The 21,673-nt window shown below is 44.2% G+C and overlaps 1 protein-coding gene across 5 annotated transcripts; it reads right to left on the minus strand.

Annotated features, from left to right (window-relative positions):
- Positions 1-2,345: 2,345 nt before the first annotated feature.
- On the minus strand, positions 2,346-15,568 carry EPCIP (exosomal polycystin 1 interacting protein). Of its 5 annotated transcripts, none has more exons than XM_077342576.1 (4): positions 15,306-15,568; positions 9,627-9,762; positions 5,012-5,114; positions 2,346-3,724 (listed from the first exon to the last, which is right to left on the minus strand). In XM_077342576.1, the coding sequence occupies exon 4, from the start codon at positions 3,670-3,672 to the stop codon at positions 2,998-3,000; it is 675 nt and encodes a 224-aa protein (XP_077198691.1). In that variant the 5' UTR covers positions 3,673-3,724; positions 5,012-5,114; positions 9,627-9,762; positions 15,306-15,568; the 3' UTR covers positions 2,346-2,997. The 5 variants fall into 5 exon arrangements, with proteins under 5 accessions (XP_077198691.1, XP_077198690.1, XP_077198687.1 ...); XM_077342575.1 differs by lacking the exon at positions 5,012-5,114 and adding an exon at positions 11,898-12,009 and having other exon boundaries at positions 15,306-15,567; XM_077342572.1 differs by lacking the exon at positions 5,012-5,114 and having other exon boundaries at positions 15,306-15,567.
- Between the last annotated feature and the right edge of the window lie 6,105 nt (positions 15,569-21,673).

Below are 21,673 nucleotides of genomic sequence, written 5' to 3' on the forward strand. Positions count from 1 at the left end.
CTCACTTAAAATACTGCTCTGGCCGGGGGTTAGACACAGCCAAGCCATGTGTCTTTCTTCTTTGCAACTCTCTACAGATTTGAGGCCACTTCACAGCATTATTCTGCAGAAGAAACTGGCTCTTTTGTCTCCTGTTTCATCTGCACAACAACCCTGTGCAGTAGGCCTCAAGTCTCTCAATTCAACAACAACCTGTGTGGGAGGCCTTAAATGTTTCTTCTCTACCACAACCCTGTCCAAAGTAGCCCTTTCTGCCTGGGGAGCTGATCTTTATACTCTGCAGGTGAGCTGTAATTCCAGGACCTCTCCAGGCCCCACCTGGAGGTTGGCTACCCCTGGGTTGGAAATATTCCTGGAGGTTTGGAGTGGGACTTCAAAATCGTACAATGCCTCAGAGTCCAGCCTTCAAAGGAGCCATTTTTGCCTGCAGTTGGGAGGGAGTGGTGCAGGTGTGTCCCTCCTGGGCTATGGGCTATGGCCAGCCCTTACCAGCAACTGTTTGTATTCTGGGACACAGACAGGCAGATCAGCATCAGTCCTGTGAGTCTGGAAAGTGCAGGAAGATCTAAATAATCACTTACAGCCTAAAACAGTAAATAGTGAGAGGGAGAGGAAGGGAGGATGATTGGAAAATGTTTTGAGACACCCTAGGCCTCCTGGGTTACTGCGGCCTATTCCCAGTTCTCTCAGACCTCTCACAACCCCACATACCTCATAGGTTGACTATTGTGGGGAGACGAATGGAAAATGAATAATTAATATTGGACTGTGGTGTGGTTGAGAGGTGATACCAAACCTCTATTTGATGCTACATGATGAAGTCCTTTGTTCTTGTCACCTTTCTTACTTTCTTTGCTCATTCAGAATCACTTACTGACTGCTGATTTTAGCACAAATGTTGTTATTTCAAACAGGCAGATTATTATATGTGCTCCCCCTCTCCCCCCATGATCTGCAATCCTAATATGAAAAGGAAGGAGTAACTGTAATGGCAAGCAGTGGTTTGCACTAAATCAGAAATTATCAGTCGACTCTGAGCATGGGAAGGGAACACAGAAGCATAAGGTGACAGTGTTGTCCTCCACTTTTAATGGAACATCTTAGTGTTGATCATAGTGTATTATGGTTCAGATGCAATGCTTAACAATGGTTTTGTGCTACATAAGACCTTGTTTGTATAACATCAAACCATAATTTGGCATTGCTTCTAGCAGGGATCCAGCTCCCCCCAGTGCCATAGCCAAAAGGCACACCGAAGCCTCCTGAGGGCTTGGCGAGTATTTTGCAGATCAGGAAGGAGTACTGGTAGGGACCCGGCTCCTCCCACCGCCGCCCGCAAAAGGGCTGCTGAAGCCTCCTGAGGGGTTGGAGGACATTTTGCAGGGGGGAGCGCCGGCAGGGATACAGCTCCTTCTGCCACCAGCTGCAAAAGACCCCCAAAGCCTCCTGAGGTGAGTGTTTTGCGGTGCGGTGTTGGGGGAAGCGCTGGTGGGGACCCAGCTGCTCCTGCCTCCACCTGCAAAAAGATATGATGAAGCTTTCAGAGGGCTCAGCAGGTGTTTTGTAGAGCAGGGAGGGGGAAGCACCAATGGGGAATGTCTGTTGCTCACTCATAGTGGAACAGATGTCTGAGCAGCCAAGGACTTTGATGAAGTGGCAGAACTGTGAAGAGATGGTTAGGGACGGGAGCTATAATTTGATTGGTCAGCCACTGAGCGGATGGCCAATCAGGGGCATACAGGCTCCTATGGGCAACCTGATTGGCCAGTAAACAGTCATGGCAAGTTCCTCCCTGGACCCCTTAATGCTTTTATTTACATTCGCATGGTTACAGATCATAGCTACAGATATTACATGAGCAACCTGCTTAGAAGCTTCCTGCCCCTAGTATTTGTACTGATTATTTCTTCATGAAACATACTCTTCACTAATACGATGTTTATGTAATTTATTGTTAAAATTTTAAAAATATTACTTCTGGTATAGCTTGGTTAGAAAGTACCTTTGATAGATTATATAGCAGGAGTCAGCTATGTGATCTGTCTGGTGAACTGGGGAGAATGGAGCTGTGGGATAAATAGCGGCATTAGTGGAGAGTTGTAGATATATTTAATCTTTAGAAAGAAAGTTCAGTATTTCACAATTATAATTATTATTTGTAAGCAAAATACATCTGTTAGGAGTAGGGTGATAGTTAGGGCCTCTTGCTATGTCATTGGGCAACATCATAATTATTTGTAAAGTACCCTAAATACTGTATTCTGTAGCATCATTATGCAAAAAATCAACAGGCCCACTGGCTTTGGAAAAGGAATAAAAAAAATCACACACACACACACAAAATATCCAGTGCTGAGACTTTATGTCCTACATGCAAAACATGGAAACAATATCTGCTTGAAACATGGTAGAACCCACAATGTTGCTTTTTTATCACATAATGTGAGCAATATTTGCATTGAAAAACATTAAGAAAATCAGTCCATAAAAGCAAAGCAATAGTGTAAGATATGTGAACCCTATGGATCCTGCTTGGATGCTTTAAAAGCATTATGAAGGACTAGAATACTGACTGAGATGTACAAAAGCTAGTGTTTTCTACTAGAATCTAGTTGGAATTGAATTAAACAGTGAAAGAGCAGTTAGGTAATGTATGGCATACACCAGATGTGGTAACACAAATAGTTTAGGATTCCAACATTAGCAACCCTAAGAACACTTTCCTGGGAGTAAATCCCATTGAGGATTTCTGATGAGATCTACTTTGTTCACTCCCCCCCCCCCAAAAAAAAAGGGGAAAAAAGGACAATTGGTACAGGAGATTGAAATAAAATACACCTACTGAGACAGGAAACACAAGCCAATGTTAATAGTAATAATTTGGTTAGGCTTTGGTATATTTAAAACAAATGAATGGCAGGAGTTCAGCTTCAGAAATGTTGCCTTATGAATGCATTGGACCTTGAATGAACTGGAGAAATAGGCAAGTATGCTGTGTCAGTAAATGAATGTTATGACATATCTTTTGTTATTAGTAGTGGAGAAGTTATCAGAATACGGTAGACTTGGAAAGTGGTCTGCTATGTTGGAAATATTTTCCACACTATATGCTTTCAGTGGGGAGTACCTGTTGAAAAGAGACGTGTATAGAATGGATATATAAGTAATCTTTTGCCTTCCTTTACACTGTACCTTCACTTTGTCTTGCGTGTTCTTGTCGTAACTACCAAAGATAGTTAAACTCTGGTCTGGTAACTGACCATTGCGGTCCCTTTTTATCTGTAGTCTTTGCAATCCCCAGATAGTCAGGTACTCAGATGACAGAGGAACAGAGCCACAGAGTGAGAGCTTCAAGTCATGCACTGCTGTAAGGTTTAGCAGCATTCCCAGCGTAGCTGTGTCTGTGAACCAAATCGTCAAATTGTTGTAGTAGGTTTTTTCTATTGTATTAGGCAAGACAGTCTTACAGTTACAGATTAGGTTTGCCAAACTGTAATCACAGTCATTGTCGCCAATATCATCAGGACACGTGCAATTACGAATTGTGTTTTCCTTGGTGAAAATTAGAGTGTTGTTTTTTTGGCCCTGTACAAAACAATCCACACAAAACCCAAAGAAGCCAATCAAAAAGAGATGATGCTTTGGGGCTACCATCATTTTTACAGGGTTCATAGCTCCAGGAACCTTGCTGCTTTAATCAGTGAATCTTATCAATGACTGTCACCTACAAAGAATAAAAGTAGCATTATTACCATAGAATAAATTTAGTTTCTAAAACTTTCTTCTTCACTCATGTTCTGTCTTCTTTATTTATGGTTAGTTTGTCTGTTTAGCAGAGCCATACTAAAATTGATGCAGGGTAGGGGCAATAATACTTTTGGAGACCCTCTTCCAATAACACCATCAATGTTGTTTACCTTTTGACAGGGTTCCCCATGATGTTCTAATGGGTAAACTGGGGGACTGCTGCCTGGACTCCAGGACAGTTAGTTGGATAGGGAACCGGTTGTAGAACCACACCCAAAGAGTAATTGTCAGTGGCATTTCATCTGATTGGCGGGAAGTGTCCAGTGGGGTGCCACAGGGCTCAGGTCTGGACCCAGTACTTTTCTGTATTTTTATAAATGATCTGGATGAGGGGGTGATGGGACTGTTTGTTAAATTTGCAGATTACACCAAATTGGGAGGAGTAGTGAATACATTAAATGATATAAAATTCAATGAGATCTGAACATACTGTAAAAATGGGCAGATGCAATTCAACAAGGATAAGTACAGAGTTATTCATCTGGGTAATCAAAATAACAAGCAGAGACACTGGATGGGGAACACTTCTGTGTAGCAGTGTGTGTGAACAAGAACTTGGGTTATGGGTTGACTGGAAGCCAAATATGAGCAGTTAATGTGAAGAAGTGGCAGAAAAGCCTAATGTGGTCTTGGGGTGCATCAAAAGAGGCATAGCCAAATTGTCAAAGTCCTGCTATGCACCACATTGCTATACCTGGTGTACTGTTTGAAGTACTGAAAGTCTCACTCCAAAAAGGATGTGGAGAGCAGTAAATGTGAGCAGGGGCCTTGAGACCAAGCCCTACAAGGAAAGGCTAAGGGACTTGGGAAAGTTCAGTCTGGAGATGAGAAAGTTGAAGAGGAGGAGGGGGAGAAACATGATTGTTTTCTGGTTATTTGAAAGGCTGTCGCTTCAAGGAGGGCTTTTGCAGTACAGGATAGGTCTTGCAATAAAGGGGTTAAAATACAGGTGGAAAGATACTGGCTGGATATTAGGGATTTTTTTTTACAGTAATAGTAGTTCAGCAGTGGAAGAGGCTGCCTGGGAAGATAGTGAGCTCCCCCTCACCATCTTCAAGCAGCAGGTGGATGATCCTGCACTGAGCAAGGGGTGGGACTAGATGCCCTATGCGGTCCCTTACAGCTCCCTGATTCTATTCTATGATTCAGGCCTCCTTAACCATCACCATACAGAGATAGTTTCAACCCAGGCTCAAATCCATACTTCTCTATGAATTCTTGGGAGTTGTCTTGGTAAGCCTCACTTTGCCATCTGCATAATTGAGAACAGTCATGTTCTAGTCCATGAGATCCTTGCTAGGAAAATTCTAAGGTTCACAAAACAAATCACACAGTAGATATAGTAAGAAATAAGCAAGCTTAAAGCAGATTCCCCACCCCCAAAAAACTATTGCTTCAATTCTTATGTAGCTTTAATGCTGTAATAAAATAATTGATGCAACTTAAAACAATTGATAAACAGTCTCCACATAGTGCACATGGGAGCCTTACTAGTAATTTAAAATGTTCTTGTTCTGTACCTAGCATATGAGGTGGTTCACAAAATTATAACAAAACCAACATTTTATGGTTGTTATTGGGTCTTAGATATTGACATTGATGGATACTGAAGCAGCTGTGTGGACCTCTAAAGGTCTGCAATGGAGAAGTGTTTGACCTTTGAAATCAAACTGACAAAAGCAATAGCAAGAAAGATTCTGCCTAAGCACTCCCCCTATCCCACAGTATTTTTTTTATTTTTTTTTATTCCTTAGATTTATTGCCCACCACTCCCAAACTGGCTCGTGGCAGGTTACAATTGTCCATATTAAAACCCCATTAAAACAATTCCGGACATCCATTAATATACAATAACAGACTCCTAAAAACTTTTTAAAACCATGGTGGTCTACAACCTACTAACCCCCCCAGAAATCTGGTAAAGGAGTGGGAGGAGGGAGTGCAGATAACATAGCGGGTGCTTACGCTCTTAACACCGGGGGGCCCATCAGATCTTCCCCACCATGCTGGCCTCAACCATAGACCTGGCGGAAGAGCTCTGTTTTGCAACCCTTGCAGAACACCAAAAGCTCCCGCAGGGCCTGCAGCTCCTCTGGGAACTCATTCTGCCAGGTAGGGGCCAGGACTGAAAAGGCCTTGGCCCTGGTTGAGGCCAGGTGTGCCACCCTGGGGCTGGGAATGATCAATAGATTAGTGCCTGTAGAGTGTAAAGCCCTACAGGGGGCATAGGGTGAAAGACAGTCCCTCAGATATGTGGGACCCAGACCATGGAGGGCCTTAAAGGTCAAAACCAGAAACTTGAACCATATCTGGGCGGCAACTGACAACCAATGCAGCTGCCTCAGCATAGGCTGGATATGGGCCCTACAAGATGTCCCCATGAGGACCCTAGCAGCTGCATTCGGCACCAGCTGCATTTTCCGGATCAAGGCCAATGGAAGGCCCAGAAGGTCACGGCAGAGCGACAAGACCTTATCCGCAAAATAGCTCACTAATGCCTCACGGCCACAATCCTATTGACTAGTACTGGACATAAGCATCAGGCCAGTGAGTGACTGCTTCAAGGATGATGTACCTCATTGCTATTCAGAGGCAGATCCATAGTAGACCAACCAGGCTCCGACCCATCTTTTTCATTGTTGTAGTTGAGTGCATGATTTCTGAACAAGGTCATTGATCAGAACAGTGACAACGTGAGATTTTCCTTACTTCTCTGCAACATCTCCTCCCAAAGAAATGGTCACTTTGCATGCCACAGCCAGAAACTGTAGACAGAGATTCTGAAAGTTGCATTTGTCTTCCTCTCATATTGTCTATCTTTTAAAACAAGGGTATATTTCCCTCCACTACAGAGCAAAAGGTGATGACTGGTGCTTTGACTGATTCTGAGGTCCATGCATTTTGAGCTGTGCTTTTCCCTCTGTCAACACATGCTCAGCAGTTTGAGTCACTCCATTCCCATGACTCGCACCTGTCCAACTAATATTCTGGCAAGTACTTCAAAACCAACCTCTGCTGTACAGAGGACATTCTACTGTTCATGCTGGCAAGGGTATGAAATTAGGTTGAACCAGGGCCACTTATCAGAGTATGCTCTGCTGATAAGGGAATCCAATGCTAAATACAAGGGAACTTAAACTGCAAACAGAAAGTGGTAAACATCTTGTTCGGGGTTTTTAGTTGCCAGAACTAAAAGACTGAGGCAAGTAAAAGGTTCCTAAAGCTGATTCCAGTGAGTCAGCTCCTAGAGCTGTAGCTTGATGCACTTTCTTAACAAATGAAAAATATGTTGACTTATTTTGAAACCCAGAATTTCATCTCTACCCTAGTGAGCATCTCTTTACATACCAAAGATACCATTGGGAAAGCAGTTAATGTTAAACATCGGAGGTCAAATTCCACTCAGCTGTAACTCTTTGGAGGTCAGGGGAGTACTTAATTAATACTTCTGGCCATAAACATCTAAGAACTCAATATGCATTAATGAACAGATCCAGTTACTAACCCACAACACGATGTCTCTCAGTTTTTCTTCATTTTGAGCTTGGTTTCCAGGCTCCAAATCAACTAAAGCAAAACATCTACTCTATGGTATTCTGACTGCACTATAAATAGGCTAATATTTCACTCACACATTGCTGAGCTCTGTTTGGACTGGTTTATCTTTTTGCCAACAAATGTGCTGCATGCAGCATTCCCAGATAAAGTTTAAATAATGGTAGAATGAACTGCATAGCAGAAGCTTTCAGTAAGACCATTTATGCACTGGGAACTTCACTACCCCAGCTCCCGTGCAGGAGCACAAATCGGGAGTGGATAGGGCACACTGGACCAAATGCTTCCCGGTGTGGGTCAGGAAGAGGTGGGGCAACCTGCCATGGCTAAAACTCCAGCCTGGCACGAAACTTCCAGTGTGTAAACAGTCTAAGAGGAACAGCGACAACATTGTTGGGGAAAGTGGAGGACAATATTCTCCAGGTAAATTGGTGGAGTAGCAAATAGCATTGCAATTTATTTTAGCTCTCCCAGCACTTATTAATTCATCCTTCTTACATGAATAAAGAGTCTTACAACACGAGCAGTGTTTTGCTGCCCGAGGGAAAAACTAGATGTAATAGTGTTCACAAATTCAACTCATGGATGCCACTACCATTTTAATAATAATAATGATAATGATGATGATGATATTTTTAATTTATAACCTGCCCTTCCCTGAAGGCTCAGTGTGGGTAACAACAAATATATACCAATAACATTTATTTATTGATGTTTGGATTGATATGACCGCCCCTCCCAGCTGCTGGTTTGGGGTGCCACTTCACAGAAATGCTGTAAGTAGTTGGGCAGAAGGTATTGTGTCCACGCTTGTCTATTGTGCCCCCTTCTAGCATGCCCAGGAAAATGCTGATCACCACTTTGGGTTTCGGAGGTGAATTTCCTCTAGGCCAGATTGGCCATGGATTCTGGGTTTTTTTGGGGGGGGGCATCATCTGGGCATGGTATTGGGATCACTGTGGTGGGCAGGTAGTTGTGAATTTTCTGCATTCTGCTTGGAGTTGGACTAGATGACCCTGGAGGTCCCTTCCAACTCTATGATTCTATGTAATAATCATAAATATTAAAAACACAAATGAATTAACATTCCAGCTATTTAGTATTGTGGGCTGAGGTGTCCTCCTCAGCATGTTTTCCAGTGCCAAAGAGGAAGAAGAACAACAAGAAGAGTTGGTTTTTATACCCTGCTTTTCACTGCCCGAAGGACTCTCAATGTGGTTTACAATGGCCTTCCCTTCCTCTCCCTACAACAGATACCCTGTCAGGTAGGTGAAGCTGAGAGAGGACTGCTCAGTCCGAACAGCACTATTGGCTGTGACAAGCCTGTGACATGCTGACTGCAGGAAATCAAACCCAGTTTACCAGATTAGAAGCCACCACTCTTAGCCACTATAGCACGCTGGGTGTAGCCATTTCATTTCAGGACTTGAAAAGGTATTTGTGTTGGAACACAAATGCTTCAGCATGCCTCACTGTAAGCCCAATCAGAAACAAACCCCCTTCATGTTTTAAAATTGCTTTAAAATGGCAACAGTGTCCAAGGGTTAGATGCATGGACACCATCATGTCTAATTTATCTCCAGGACAGAAGTATCCAAATACTTGCTGTTGGGTGATCTTTAACACTGCCCAGCATCTACAGTTGTTGCCTATCACACCTAATGGGAGGACCACTGAGCAAAAAAAAGATAAGGAAGTAATTGTTAGGGTCAGTTGGGGACTGGGGAGAACTGGATTAAAATTCTGCCTGAAGATCACATGGTGACCTTGGGTCTTTCCTATCCTTACCTACTTCACAGGGTTGCTGTGAGGATAAATAGAGGAGGACAAAGCTATGTACATCCCTCCTTGAGTTTTTTAATGGGAAGGTGGGATAAAGATTTGACAGCTGTTTAGGAACTATATAACTAGTTGCATCTATAATACCTTATAGAGCAGCAATAGAAACAGTAAGGGCAAATCCTGTTTCTACCTCCCTTCCCATCTGTGGGCATGGATACAGCAGAAAAGGTCATGCCATGGTGCACTGTGTGTAGTGTTCATGATAGAAAGCAGGGGAGCTGATATAGCTAACGAGATAAGAATCAAGTTGCAGCCAGCCCTGTGTTGGAGTTCAGCAAAATGCAGAAAATAAGCTTGAGAGCCTGCTACATTAATATAGATTATTTCCTTCCCTCTCCTAAAAATTGATTTTACAATATAGCAGTGAAATCATAGATAGAACGTTTGTAAAGCAGTATTTTTTCTTCCTTATGTTTACTCACTTTGGCTTGCTTTGTCTCTATCACATATCCAATATCTTCCCTGCTCTGCAGTTGATGCAGCCAATGGTGCTGGAGCTGAAATATTCCACACAGCCAATGTTCTGTCTCTTGATGTTTTAAGACCTTTTCAGATTATCTGCAACACAGACTAGTAGCAATGAGTCCTTGAATATTGTTCTTCTCTGTTTTCAGCCAGTGTTGTCAAATGAAATGCCTGTTCTGAGCAACACACTCTTGCTTGATAACTGTTACCACCTACACTGCACTGATACTTGATCCACTGGTTATCTGCATGGATATGACAACCCACCTACTCCCACTTGTGACTCCCACTCAGATTACTTTGCTGTTTGAATCATCTGGCATTTCTGAAACTAGTTTTTCTGAAGTTATTGGCATGAGATGAAACAATGATCCAATGATGACCAGCCACAAGTTCTCTTCATTATTACATCTTTTTGAATCATTACTAGAACTGGAGAAGGGGTAGTTACAGCCTGGGCATATAGAAACAATTATCCTTGTTTATGTTTTTAAACATTTGAGAGGGGAGCAGGTAGAGTGTACCTTTGTAGGGAAAATGCATTCTGCAGCATCAAGACAACTAGACCAATGTCTAAGATTTTCCGCTTTGACTTATTTAAAAGATTTGGAGGTTCATAAAATTGACTAGCCAACAAGTAGAATGTAAGCAGAAAGGTTTGGCTGTCAGCAACCTCTTCCAAAGAAGAGGCTATTCCTAAACCCTGGATGGATGTCAGAATATTGGTCAGACTGCCCCTGGAATACTGTGTGGGGTTCTGGAGACCTCACTTCAAAGAGAACATGGATAACATTGAGAGGGTGCAGCAGAGAGCCATGAGGATGATCAAGACTAAGATCTATGAGGAAAGACAGAGACATGCGAATGTTCAGCCTGGAGAAGAGGAGGTTGAGAGGGGACATGATTGCTCTCTTTAGGTATTTTTAAAGTTGTCACTTAGAGGGTGGTGGGGAATGGTTCCTGTTGCCAGCAGACAATAGGACCCGCAGTTATAGCTTTAAACTATGTTTAGAATGGTACTGGCTAAATATCAGGGAAAATCTTTCCACAGAGTAGTTCAGCAGTGGAATAGGCTGCCTAAGGAGGTGGTGAGATTCTGTGGTTCTATGATTCTAACATTGTCCATGCTGATGCAGCACTGGTACTGGTAGTCAGTATCCTGTGATCTCTCAGCAGGAAAAAGAAAGTCCAAAAAGGACCCAATTCCAAGGAGATGAGAGCATAAAATCTGCACTGGAATCCATAGCTACACTGTCTAAACTAATCACCAGTTTTGAAGTCCACATACCAACAATGCTCCATTGTCTGATATATATGGAAGAGGCCAACAAACCCATACTGATTGCCAACAAACCCACTTAATGTCTGTTTTGCAAGTTAAGTCCTGTTAGGGAGAATGTATCTGACACTGGGCCCTCTGTGCCGAGAGAAGAGAACACAAAGAAATGGAGAAACAAAAACTTATCTTGCTGATATCCCCTGTCCCAACGTACCCACAAGTCAAGAGGGGCTTAGCTAGTAGGACAACCATAAGAGAAAGCACAAAAGGAGGAGGGAGAAAGGAATAATGGAGGAAACTCAAAATCCAGCAACTAAGTTGAATTTTAAAAAGAAACAACGTATTCACACAGTAGAGGCAAATATAACCATAGTGGTTATATACGTTTCCATAAAAGGTTTATATGAAATCTAAGATCCTCAATCAATTGATCTACTGGAGGTGGCCATTTATCTTTCCAATGCTGTAATAGAAGACTTTTAGCTATAGTAAGGGCACAGAGGGTCAGTTTTCATTGACCATTGGTTGGCCTCCAAGATACAGGCAGATTTAAAAGTACTTAAGCAAAATAAACATCCCTTCAATGTTAAACATTTTAAAAAATTGGACATAACTGTAACGAGTAACTTATATGCAAATATAAGGCAACTCCCCCTCTTTTTTGTTGTTGGCATACTTGGGAAAAAACTACTCTTGCATTGGAGTAAATATGGCATATTTATTATGAAATATCATAATAATGTGTTTACTTCTCTAGCCAAATGTAAATAACAAGCCAAACATCCAGAAAGATATATATTTATAACATGCACTAGACCAGGGGTGAACAAACTGTAGCTCACCAGTTTTCCATGAACCAGGGGCTTTCCGCACAAGGACCAATTTTGCTGAATGTTTGCAGTATGCAGAAACACTATATTTAATAGTGAAATTTCTTAATTCCACATACCTTTAATTCTATTGGAATATTGAAATCCCAGTAGCGTTGTATTCATTCCCCACATGTTTCCGGTCTCACTGGAATCGCAACAAAGGATATTTTTCCATGCTTCTTCCCGCCTCTGGCCATCAATCCAACAGAACAGCCAATGAACTGTTGTGTTTGTGCTCCCAAAAAGCCCCTTTCCCTTTAAAAACTGTTTTTTAAAAAAGCCGAAAACACCAGTAGCAACGAATATGTGTTCATTCATTGTCTCAGAAAGACCTTTTTTGCTGGCATAGGAGCTGGCGCTTAATCGTTTACACGTTCTTCAAGTAAAAAAAAAATCCCCCCCATGGGCGCGATTTGTGGCCGAAATTACGGCCAGTGTCGAACAGGGGGCTGTATTGTGCTTGGGAACTTTAAAGACACTTGCAGTAGGCAGCGTTGTTTTACTCTTAAGCACTTCTGTGGACGGACTTTAGCCAGAGAAGCCTCGCTCGTTCGTTGCTTTCCCTGGTCTAAGGGGAAAGAAATGGCGATCGCTTCTCTGGAGGTTCAGGGGCCAGCGGGGGAGGGACATTCTTTCTACTGCTACATTGAGAACGTACATGTCTTTCGCTGATGTGTTGCAGCTTGGTCTCAGAAGTGTAGCGTTTTTTTCAGGGGGAATCCACTTTTCCCGATTTCCCAAAAAGAGCTACAACGAAGCAATTTTTGCGGGAGTGTTGCAGGAGTGTTGTAGATTGCGTACAACGTCATGCAGAACGTTGAATTAGTAGCGTTTACCAAAGGTAAGACTTCTGCTACATTTAAGTCATGCAGAATGGCCCTCAGAATTACCATGAGCACAATTATCAGCAGGGGCCAATGGTAATTGTGGTCCATGGCCATCTGGAGAGCCACAGTTTGGCTATTCTTGCATTAGACAGTACCAGTACAAAAGTGCACATGGGAAATTTGGTTTGAAAAATGTGTCATGCCAAAATCTTCCTGCATGCATTGGGCTCTCTCGGGTAATGCAGCCCAATAGCCTATGCAGAGAGTCCTGAAACCCATGAAAATGATGACCATTTGATCCTACAATAACTCTGTACAAATATTACTGTAACTCTATATGAGTATGACTATTTTACATATTAGGATAAGAAAAACTATAGATAAGGGTTTTTTAAAATACCCATTAAGTTATCAACTCGTGGAATTATTTTCCTTCTAAGTAGACTTGCAAATGCCAGTGGAATGATAGCATTGCCAATGTTTGTTTTAGCAAAGCATGTGGTATCATAGCAGCCTGTCACTCCCACTACATGTTTCTGCTCCTACTGGAAGAAAGCATTCTTCAGTGAGATTGAAAGAGGCAGGGATTCAAGATTCACAGGACGGCCTTCTCTAGCTGGGGAAATTCCTGGAGATTTGGGGTCAGTGCCTGTAGAAGGTAGGGTTTGGTGAGGAGAGGGAGTTCAGGCAGACCTCGAGGCTGTCAACCTAGATGCAAATGAACAGGTCTCTACATGAAGTGCCATCAAGTCACAGCCAACTTATGGTGACCTCAAAGGTTTTTCAAGGCAAGTGACTAAGCAGAGCTGGTTTGCCATTGTCTTCCTCTCCAGAGTCTTCCTCAGTGAGAATTGAATTCAGAATTGAGTATTGAAATATTAATCTAACTTTATAACAAGATGCACATCAGGTTCTCTGAATTCACAGCTTTCATTTTTTTAAAAGTCTCTAGACCTTTCTGCTGTGGAGATGTATGGGAACAGCAAATATCAGTAATGAAACAAGCTAGAGACTTTTTGAAAAAAATGAAAGCTAGGAATTCAGATTAGATTTATTAAAATACAGCTCCAAGGCAGCTACAAACCCTACACAACTTGCAAAAACATAATCCAGCAAATCATGGCAGTGTACAAATGTCCAACAATAATGGGCAGCACGGACTCACCCGTGCGGCTTTTGGCGGGGTAGAGGCCCGGGAAAGGAGCGACGGCTCCAGCGGCCACAGTGTGAGCCCCTGGTGGTGTGCTGCGTCGGCAGCGCGCGCAGCAGGAGGCGGGGCTGGAGAGTCCGTTTAGGACGTCGCCTGTCTCCTTCCCGCCTCTTTGCCAGCCGCCGGGGCAAGCGACCCACCCGCCCTCCCTTTATTATATATTTTGTTGGAACTGTTTGATTGTTTTGTCACAGCATATGTTGGCACAAGAGAGTGAAGCTGTTGGAGGGGAGCCGGTGTGCGATCGGCCTCCCCGCGGGGAATGGGGCCACATTAAAGAGATGGTAGTAACGAGCCGCAAGCAGACCCTGCAGGGTAGGTAGCTCGTTCATGATCTGGGAGGTAACCAAAGAGGTTTGCACCCTTTGGCCCTCCACCACAGATCATCTCCCTGGAATAGGCCAATGCACATGGGGAGACCCGTATTCTCAGCGGGGAAATTTGATGGGCTCCTTATAGTTTGGCATTGGGGACCCGCAGTCAGCGGACTGCGTAGGTCAGCTTCATTCCCTTGTTGCCTCTAACCCTCTGTTTTGGGTGTTGAATAAAGCTGTGGCCATTTTAAATGCCAATGAAAAGTGGAGTCTCGTCTTCTTTACCAAAGGTGCCCTCTTACCTGCCAAAAATACTTACACATCATACATTTAAAACATTACAAAACTATAAAAACATGTCAAGATTACCTAAGATGAATTTCTAATAACACAGTTTTGTCATACTTTGCATGCTATGGCATAGAATATGGCTATTTGTTTAGTGACCTCAGTATTTCAGAGGCTCTTAATGTTCCCTTCCTCAGAGTCACTAGGAATCCGGAGCAAGAGGGGGCAATGATTTTATTTCGAATTCCCACATAAAGTGAATATCTGAAGAGGATGTGCCCAATGGTCTCCAATTCCCCACCTCCACTTATACAGATTCTCTCTGCTTTTGAAGTCTTTTTATAGTGCCCCTCAAGCAAAGCAGAGCACCTCAGAGAAGGACTAAATGCCCTCCGGTAGTTCTTAATCTCCAGAAAGGGCAGAAAAACTGCTGGTTTCTGAATATATCTGGGTTTTTTTTGGGGGGGGGGAGGGATGAACTTGGGCAATCTTGACAGGTCTATTAGGCGCTCTGTATCTTCTTTCTTTAATGGCTTGCCTTGCTTAGTTGTTGCCGAGCTCCAAATCTATTTCTAGTATATATTGTCATTTTACTTTGTAAGTTAAGTCTGTGAATTGCTTTATTCATATGCTATATTTTGATATTATAAAAGAAACAAGATCAATATCCTGCAACATCATTCTGAAGCTTTTAATATGTATTCTCACTGGAAATTAAAGGTCTGTAGTGGAGAAATAGTGTTACTATCAATACAAACTGCTTCTGCCTTGACACAAGGAATTAATGCTGCTTTTTCTATATCAACAATGCACAGTTTTGTTTAGAAAAGAGAGGAGAGTACTTACACTTGTAGCCTTCAAGTTGCTTTGCTGGGTGTTCTTCACTTTGTAGATTTTATCCGTGAACTTACGGATGCTTTGCTTTCATTTGGCAGCCTGGTTAATCTTCAAGACGGGATGGAATGTGTGGTCATGCACATTGCTCTTTTATGTGTTCTAGAGACTAGCAGCCTAAGTCACCATGGCAACCAGGAAAGACGCTAGAGGCCTAGACACTTCATTAAAAAGTAAAGTGTGCAGTTGAATTGCAACGGACTTGAGGCAGCCCCAAGAAGTTTCATCTTGTGGGTTTTCAAGGCAAAAGATGAGCAAAGGTGATTTGTTGTTTTGTTCCTCTGCATACTAGACCCAGCCTCCCTTGAGGACTTCTGCTCAATTTAATTTCCAAGCTCTGATGAGATCAGGCTAGTCTGGGCTATTAATAACTAAAATAAAAAATAAAATAAATACTTTATTTTATTAGCACTCTTTGCAAGCCAGATTAGTAACTTGGTCCTTTAAGATTTTGTTGAACAAGTAGATTAGATTGTATAGGAAGACAGGAACATGTGCTGGTGTGAAATAACCTATTAGATATTTTTCAGAAGAATGGGTTGTAGAGAGTCCCTTACTTCTGCATGTTTTCACCTTCACATATATAGAAGAGCAGTATGCTAGAAACGGAACAGCTGGTTTCAAATAACAAAACACAGTTTGAGTCCTGTGGCAAGACCAACAAAATTTTATTCAAGGTATAAGCTTTCGTGTGCATGTATTCTTCCTCAGATACTGTGAAACAGAATTTCCTCAACCATTACATATCAGTACAGTCAGGACAGGGTTTAATTGCTAGGAAGTGAAAAATAAGATGCTCCTTGCAAGTCCTTATTGGTCCCCTGCTTTTGCTGTTTCAGATTTCTCACCAACAGAAGACACCAATCTATCATAGGAAGCTTAAAACACAACTTGTGTGATCTTCTTCACTCAGTCATCAATTCACTCAGTCTTCACTCAGTCATCTTTCAAAAAAAAGAAAAACAATAACTTACTGCTGAATGCATAGATATTACTGTGCTATTCTTTGAGTCCCGGCTACAGTTTTTAAAAATCAGTTCTGCTTTTTCTTTGAACAATTATTTTAAAATACTGTATTCATCTGTCAGCTCATAAAGAGTGCCAACACAGAGAGAAAATAATAGTGCTCCAACAATTCAGAAAGGGGGAGGGAATAGTTCTTGAACACCGAAGGTGGTGAATGTTAACTGTTCAGGACACTGAAAGCAAAGGGAAGGCATTACAGGCATTTATGGAACTATCTTGCCACCTAGTGGCTCAGTGTTGTTACATTTAAATGAAATCAAAGTCCAAAGACAAAAGTTGTGCAACATATTTTATCGAAGGTAAAGGTATCCCCTGTGCAAGCATTGGGTCATGTCTGACCCTTGGGGTGATGGCCTCCAACCTTTTCATGGCAGACTCAATACAGGGTGGCCTTGTCAGTGCCTTCCCCAGTCATTACTGTTTTACCGCCCAGCAGCAAGCTGGGTACTCAATTTACCGGCCTCAGAAGGATGGAAGGCTGAGTCAACCTTGAGCCAGCTGCTGGGATCGAACTCCCAACCTCACGGACAGACAGCTTCAGACAGCATTTCTGCTGCTTACCACTCTGCGCCACAAGAGGCTCTTCTCTTTTATTAGGAGCAACCAAAATAATTCACTACACTAGGGAAAGCTGCCTGATATTATGATTCACATTATTTTGTAGTTCCTTGGTTGGATATAATCAAAATTGCTATATTTACTTTTTTGCATCCCAACATGGCTATTTACAGCCTCTGAAAAACATTTTTAAAAAAACGTGTATTTTTATATATCTCCAATTCTGTTGTACACAGATTTTTCTATTGACTATCAGGCGGCGACAATCAAGAAAGACGTAACTCCTGCTGGCAGTAAAAATGGCCGCAGCCTTTATTATTACCTCCCCTCAATGGAGGGTTGGCACCCCATGATCGGGTAAGGGAAACTGAATGCCCCCCAGCCGTCTGGCTGCTCAACTCTCGTGCCTCTGTGGCGCTTGGGGCCCCCGCTACACTCCCAGCTGGGAGGGCAGGTCACGCCACGCCACAGGGTTAACCGCAGGGAAGCAGCTATTAAGGGGCCAAAGGGCGTCCGCCTCCATTGGCCCCCCCAGCTGCCTGGCCACAGGCGCCTAGCCTCCCAGCCGGGTAGACTGCACCTTTTGAGCGGCCGGCCTCAGTAAGGAGACCCCCTTCAGTAGGGAGTCCCGTACGCAGACGGGACTCCCTCCCAACAGGTTCCTTACCGGTCAATAACCACCACTGAACGGGAACACAAATGCCCCGTTCCCGCCAACCCTCCGAAAACAAAACATCCAGTCCTAACATCAAATAGCCATAAATCACACCCCCATTCCGAAAGATGAACCCCATCTTTACGAAACAGGGGCGGCAACCTAAATGAAATTTCTGGATGGAAAATAACATCCCCACCCAATTCTTGAACAACTTTACGAGCCACCTTATTGACTTTATGTTTGGCCCAATTCACTTTTTCAGGCCGCATGGCTGAACGCCAGGTAAGTCTATCAAGCATATCAGACCACAACAGCTTCGTTCTCGGAAGGCGCTGTTTCAGCAAAGGTAAGTCAGCCTTAATACTAACTCCCAGATGATGACCGGATATTGAAGGTAGGTCATTTTTGCCTAACTGAAGAATCAAAACATCAGGTGCTCTGTAAAGAAAAACATTGTCAGAAACTACATGAAGCAGGTCTTGCCAACGTAGACCACGTCGACCAGCCCAGGTGATACAGCATGCTGACTCCAAGCCGAGGTGGGACCCCCATCCCGAACTTGCAGCGTACTGGCCGGCCCAGAACGGAATGCTGTGTCCTACAATCAGAACGGTTGCCCTCGATGGAATAAGACCTGTAAAAGCCATACGTTAATCACACAGCGATGGACGGATATAAGACCTGTATGCCCTAGATTTCCATCTCCCCATTTGCATAATTTGCCATGGGGAATTGCTCCGCATATGGGCTTCCGTGGTTGCTCCAATTCTGAAGGAATGAGATCCATAGGCATCTGCTTGTAAGCCGATGCGTGCTAAGCAAGACCTCAATACAGCTGTGAACTGAAAGTGAGACAAATATTTTCTGTCCCTGTGAATGAACAATGGACCAGTCACATCCGGACGAACCCCCAAGTAACGTTTTATACAAAGTAAAGGGCACAAAGCCGAACCTTCGATAACCGGTAACACCACCCGGGAGCCCCTCCCCTGCTGATCACATTTTGAGCTCAGGTTACACACTATACCGTAGTTCCACAACTCGATATCAGAGACTGCCAAGGCCTTGGCAACCGTTGTTGAGCAGGCTTGTGAAACTACTTCCCCAACTCTGAAGGCACCATGAAATGCCAAACTGAATGCCCCTTTAAATAGGGCCGCTTCGAACTTAGAAAAACATACCCTTGACATTTGTTTAAACATTGAACCCAAAATAGCTGATGTGATGGGCTGCCTATTATCCACCACCCTTGGTGTTTGGCGTCCCCAGCCTCTTATGGCCCTCCGGGCTAAAAATGATGTTCCCGGATCCCAACTTCCCAAGGCCTTGCTACAAAATGACAGGCCTGCTAGAGTCCCTTTTAGCATCTTGCAAGACAATCTTTGCCCCCTCAGATAAACCAAGTAGCGCAAAGCCAACTCCTCGTTCATGGGCCAAGCAGAATGCCGGCCATCTCTGTTAGCAAAGTCCAAGAATCTGCAAGCGGCCCTCTCATAGGCTCGGTGAGTCGACGGTGCCAGGGATGATAGAACCCCGTCAACGATTATTCGTCGCCAAGACTCCACTGTTCTTCTGGGCACACCTCCGGTTCTCGATTTACCGCCGGGGCGAGGTGGTAAAACTTTTCTACCTGCAACCGAGAGAGGGCATTGGCTATCTCGTTTTTTATGCCCGCTATGTGTTGCGCTGAAAATGAAATATTGAGCGACAGGCAAGCCAAAACCATGCATCTAACCACCCGCATGACTCTGGGCGACCTGGACGTCTGCCTATTTAAAATTCTTACTACTGCCTGGTTGTCACACCAGAACAACACTTTTTTATTGGAAAAAACATTTCCCCGCAGTAAAATGGCCACCAAGATTGGAAAAAATTCCAAAAAGGTCAAATTTCTGCGAACAGCATCTGACCAATTGCCAGGCCACCGTTGGGTACACCACCTGTTATTAAATAACACTCCAAAACCGCTGCCGCCTGCAGTGTCAGAATGCACCTGGAGCATATCACAAAGCATGTACGGTGTCTGCCAAATAGCCACACCATTGAAGCTTCTCAAAAATGTTTCCCATACTAAAAGGTCGGCCTTAATTTCCCTAGTCAACCTGATGTGGTGGAATGGCTTCTGCACACCCCTGGTCACATAGGCGAGACGTGCGCAAAAAGCCCTCCCTGGAGCCACAGCCTTACATGCAAAGTTCAAATGACCCAAGACCACCTGCAAGTCCCGTAACGTACACTTGCTCCTACATAATAACCCAGCCAGCAGTCCCCGCATTGTGACTAGCTTGTCTTTGGGCAGTCTGGAGGTACCCACCACTGAATCGATCTCCACACCCAAAAAGGTAAGTTGTGTGGCTGGTCCCTCAGTCTTTTCAACTGCCAAGGGCATGCCTAGCTGTTCCATGACGTATCGAAAAAGATTCAATATCTCCAGACACGTCCCAGAACCCCCTGGGCCCGCTATCAAAATGTCATCTAAATAAGGAACTATGCTTGAGAACTGCCCCTTTTCCCGCACTGCCCATTCTAGAAAAGAACTAAACTTTTCAAAAGCAGCACAAGCAATAGAACAGCCCATTGGCATAGCTTTATCTACGTACCAATAGTTGTGAAAGCGGAAGCCCAAGAGGCAGAAGTCATCAGGGTGTACCGGGAGTAGCCGGAAGGCCGACTGGATGTCGCATTTAGTGAGCATCACGTTCCTTCCACACTCCCTGACCATGTCAACCGCTGCGTCGAATGATGTGCATTTCACCGAGCAGAGCTCATCCGCTATACGGTCATTCACGGAACTACCCCATGGGTATGAGAGGTGTTGGATGAGTCGAAATTGGCCGTGAGTCTTTTTCGGCACTACCCCTAGGGGGGACACCCTTAAATTTTCCATCGGTGGGCTAGTGAAGGGGCCTGCAACCCTGCCAGCTGCGCATTCCTTTTCAAGCTTTGCGGCTACTACAGCCGGCAGCTCTTGTGCTGACTTCAAATTACTACATGTAGTAGCTTCCCTGGGCCCAGTAAAGGGGATTTGAAAACCCTCCAAAAAACCCCTTGCCAAATAATCCCTGGCCCCTGTGTCGGGGTAACCATTAAGCCAGCCGTACGCTGGGGCCCACTTGAACGATCCACGCATCGTGGAGCCTAAGGTCCCAATGTGTCTCTGCGTTCTGGGAGGCAAGTTCTCAAAACTCGTGGTCATACTCTATGGCCGCCTCCTCCCCGGCCGTCTCCCAGGCACTGACAACATGCCGAAAATAGCGATTAAGATGCCAGCCCCTCTCAGGGTACGCCCCGCAAATCAGTCCATGGAACTCTACAAAGCCCTTGATCCAGTTTAGCATATTCTTCTCACATTGAGGCTTAGCCCTGGATCTCTCGCGCCTAGATCCTGTATCTACACTTCTCTTATACCCCGCTGCCAATTTGAAAAAATCGACAAAATGGCCATCAAGGACTCTCTCCCGAATCCTTGGTGGCACATGAACTCCAGGTGGTGCTTCGCTGGTCTTAAACCCAGTTGGGGGCTTCCTCTGAGCCTTACTAATCCCAGCTTCATCAAGAAGCCTCTTGGTATCAGACCTACGATTAGCCAACCACTGAGGTAGGCCTGGAACGAATGACCCTTCTAGCCAAAACCAGCCATCATGAATGGTATCATCCCCCTCCTCCCAAGGGGATGACTCACCAGATGACTGGCTCCTCCGAGAAGAGCGTCGCCGTTTTTTTGCCACCTCAGACTGCTTCTTCCTACGTCTTGTCCCCCTCTGCATGGGCTCAACCTCTGTCACGAGAGAGTCAGAACTCCCTGTGTGGCTCACTGAAGGTGATATGCTTGAACGTGACTGCACTGCATGGCCAGATCGCTCGCCAGCAAATTGAGCCACCGCCCTTGAGTACCCCTTCCAATAGCCTTGCAACTTGGGTGAGTCAGAAAGGGAAGATGATGAAGCAGTTCCCTTGCGAGAAGGCTGCCTCCTTCCCCGGTGTCTCCCATGGGAATGTCCAGGCCCGCTCCGACCCCGCCTACGGCTATGTCTGTCAGAAGAGGTCACTGGCACCCTCCCTCTCCCTTTGCCTGGTC

The sequence above is a fragment of the Paroedura picta genome, chromosome 6, assembly GCF_049243985.1.
Source record: "Paroedura picta isolate Pp20150507F chromosome 6, Ppicta_v3.0, whole genome shotgun sequence".
In the NCBI taxonomy this organism is placed as follows: Eukaryota; Metazoa; Chordata; class Lepidosauria; order Squamata; family Gekkonidae; genus Paroedura; species Paroedura picta.

Coding starts and splice junctions, on each gene's coding strand:
- EPCIP (XM_077342577.1), bottom strand. CDS start 3,672: ATGAACCCTGTAAAAATGATGGTAGCCCCAAAGCATCATCTCTTTTTG.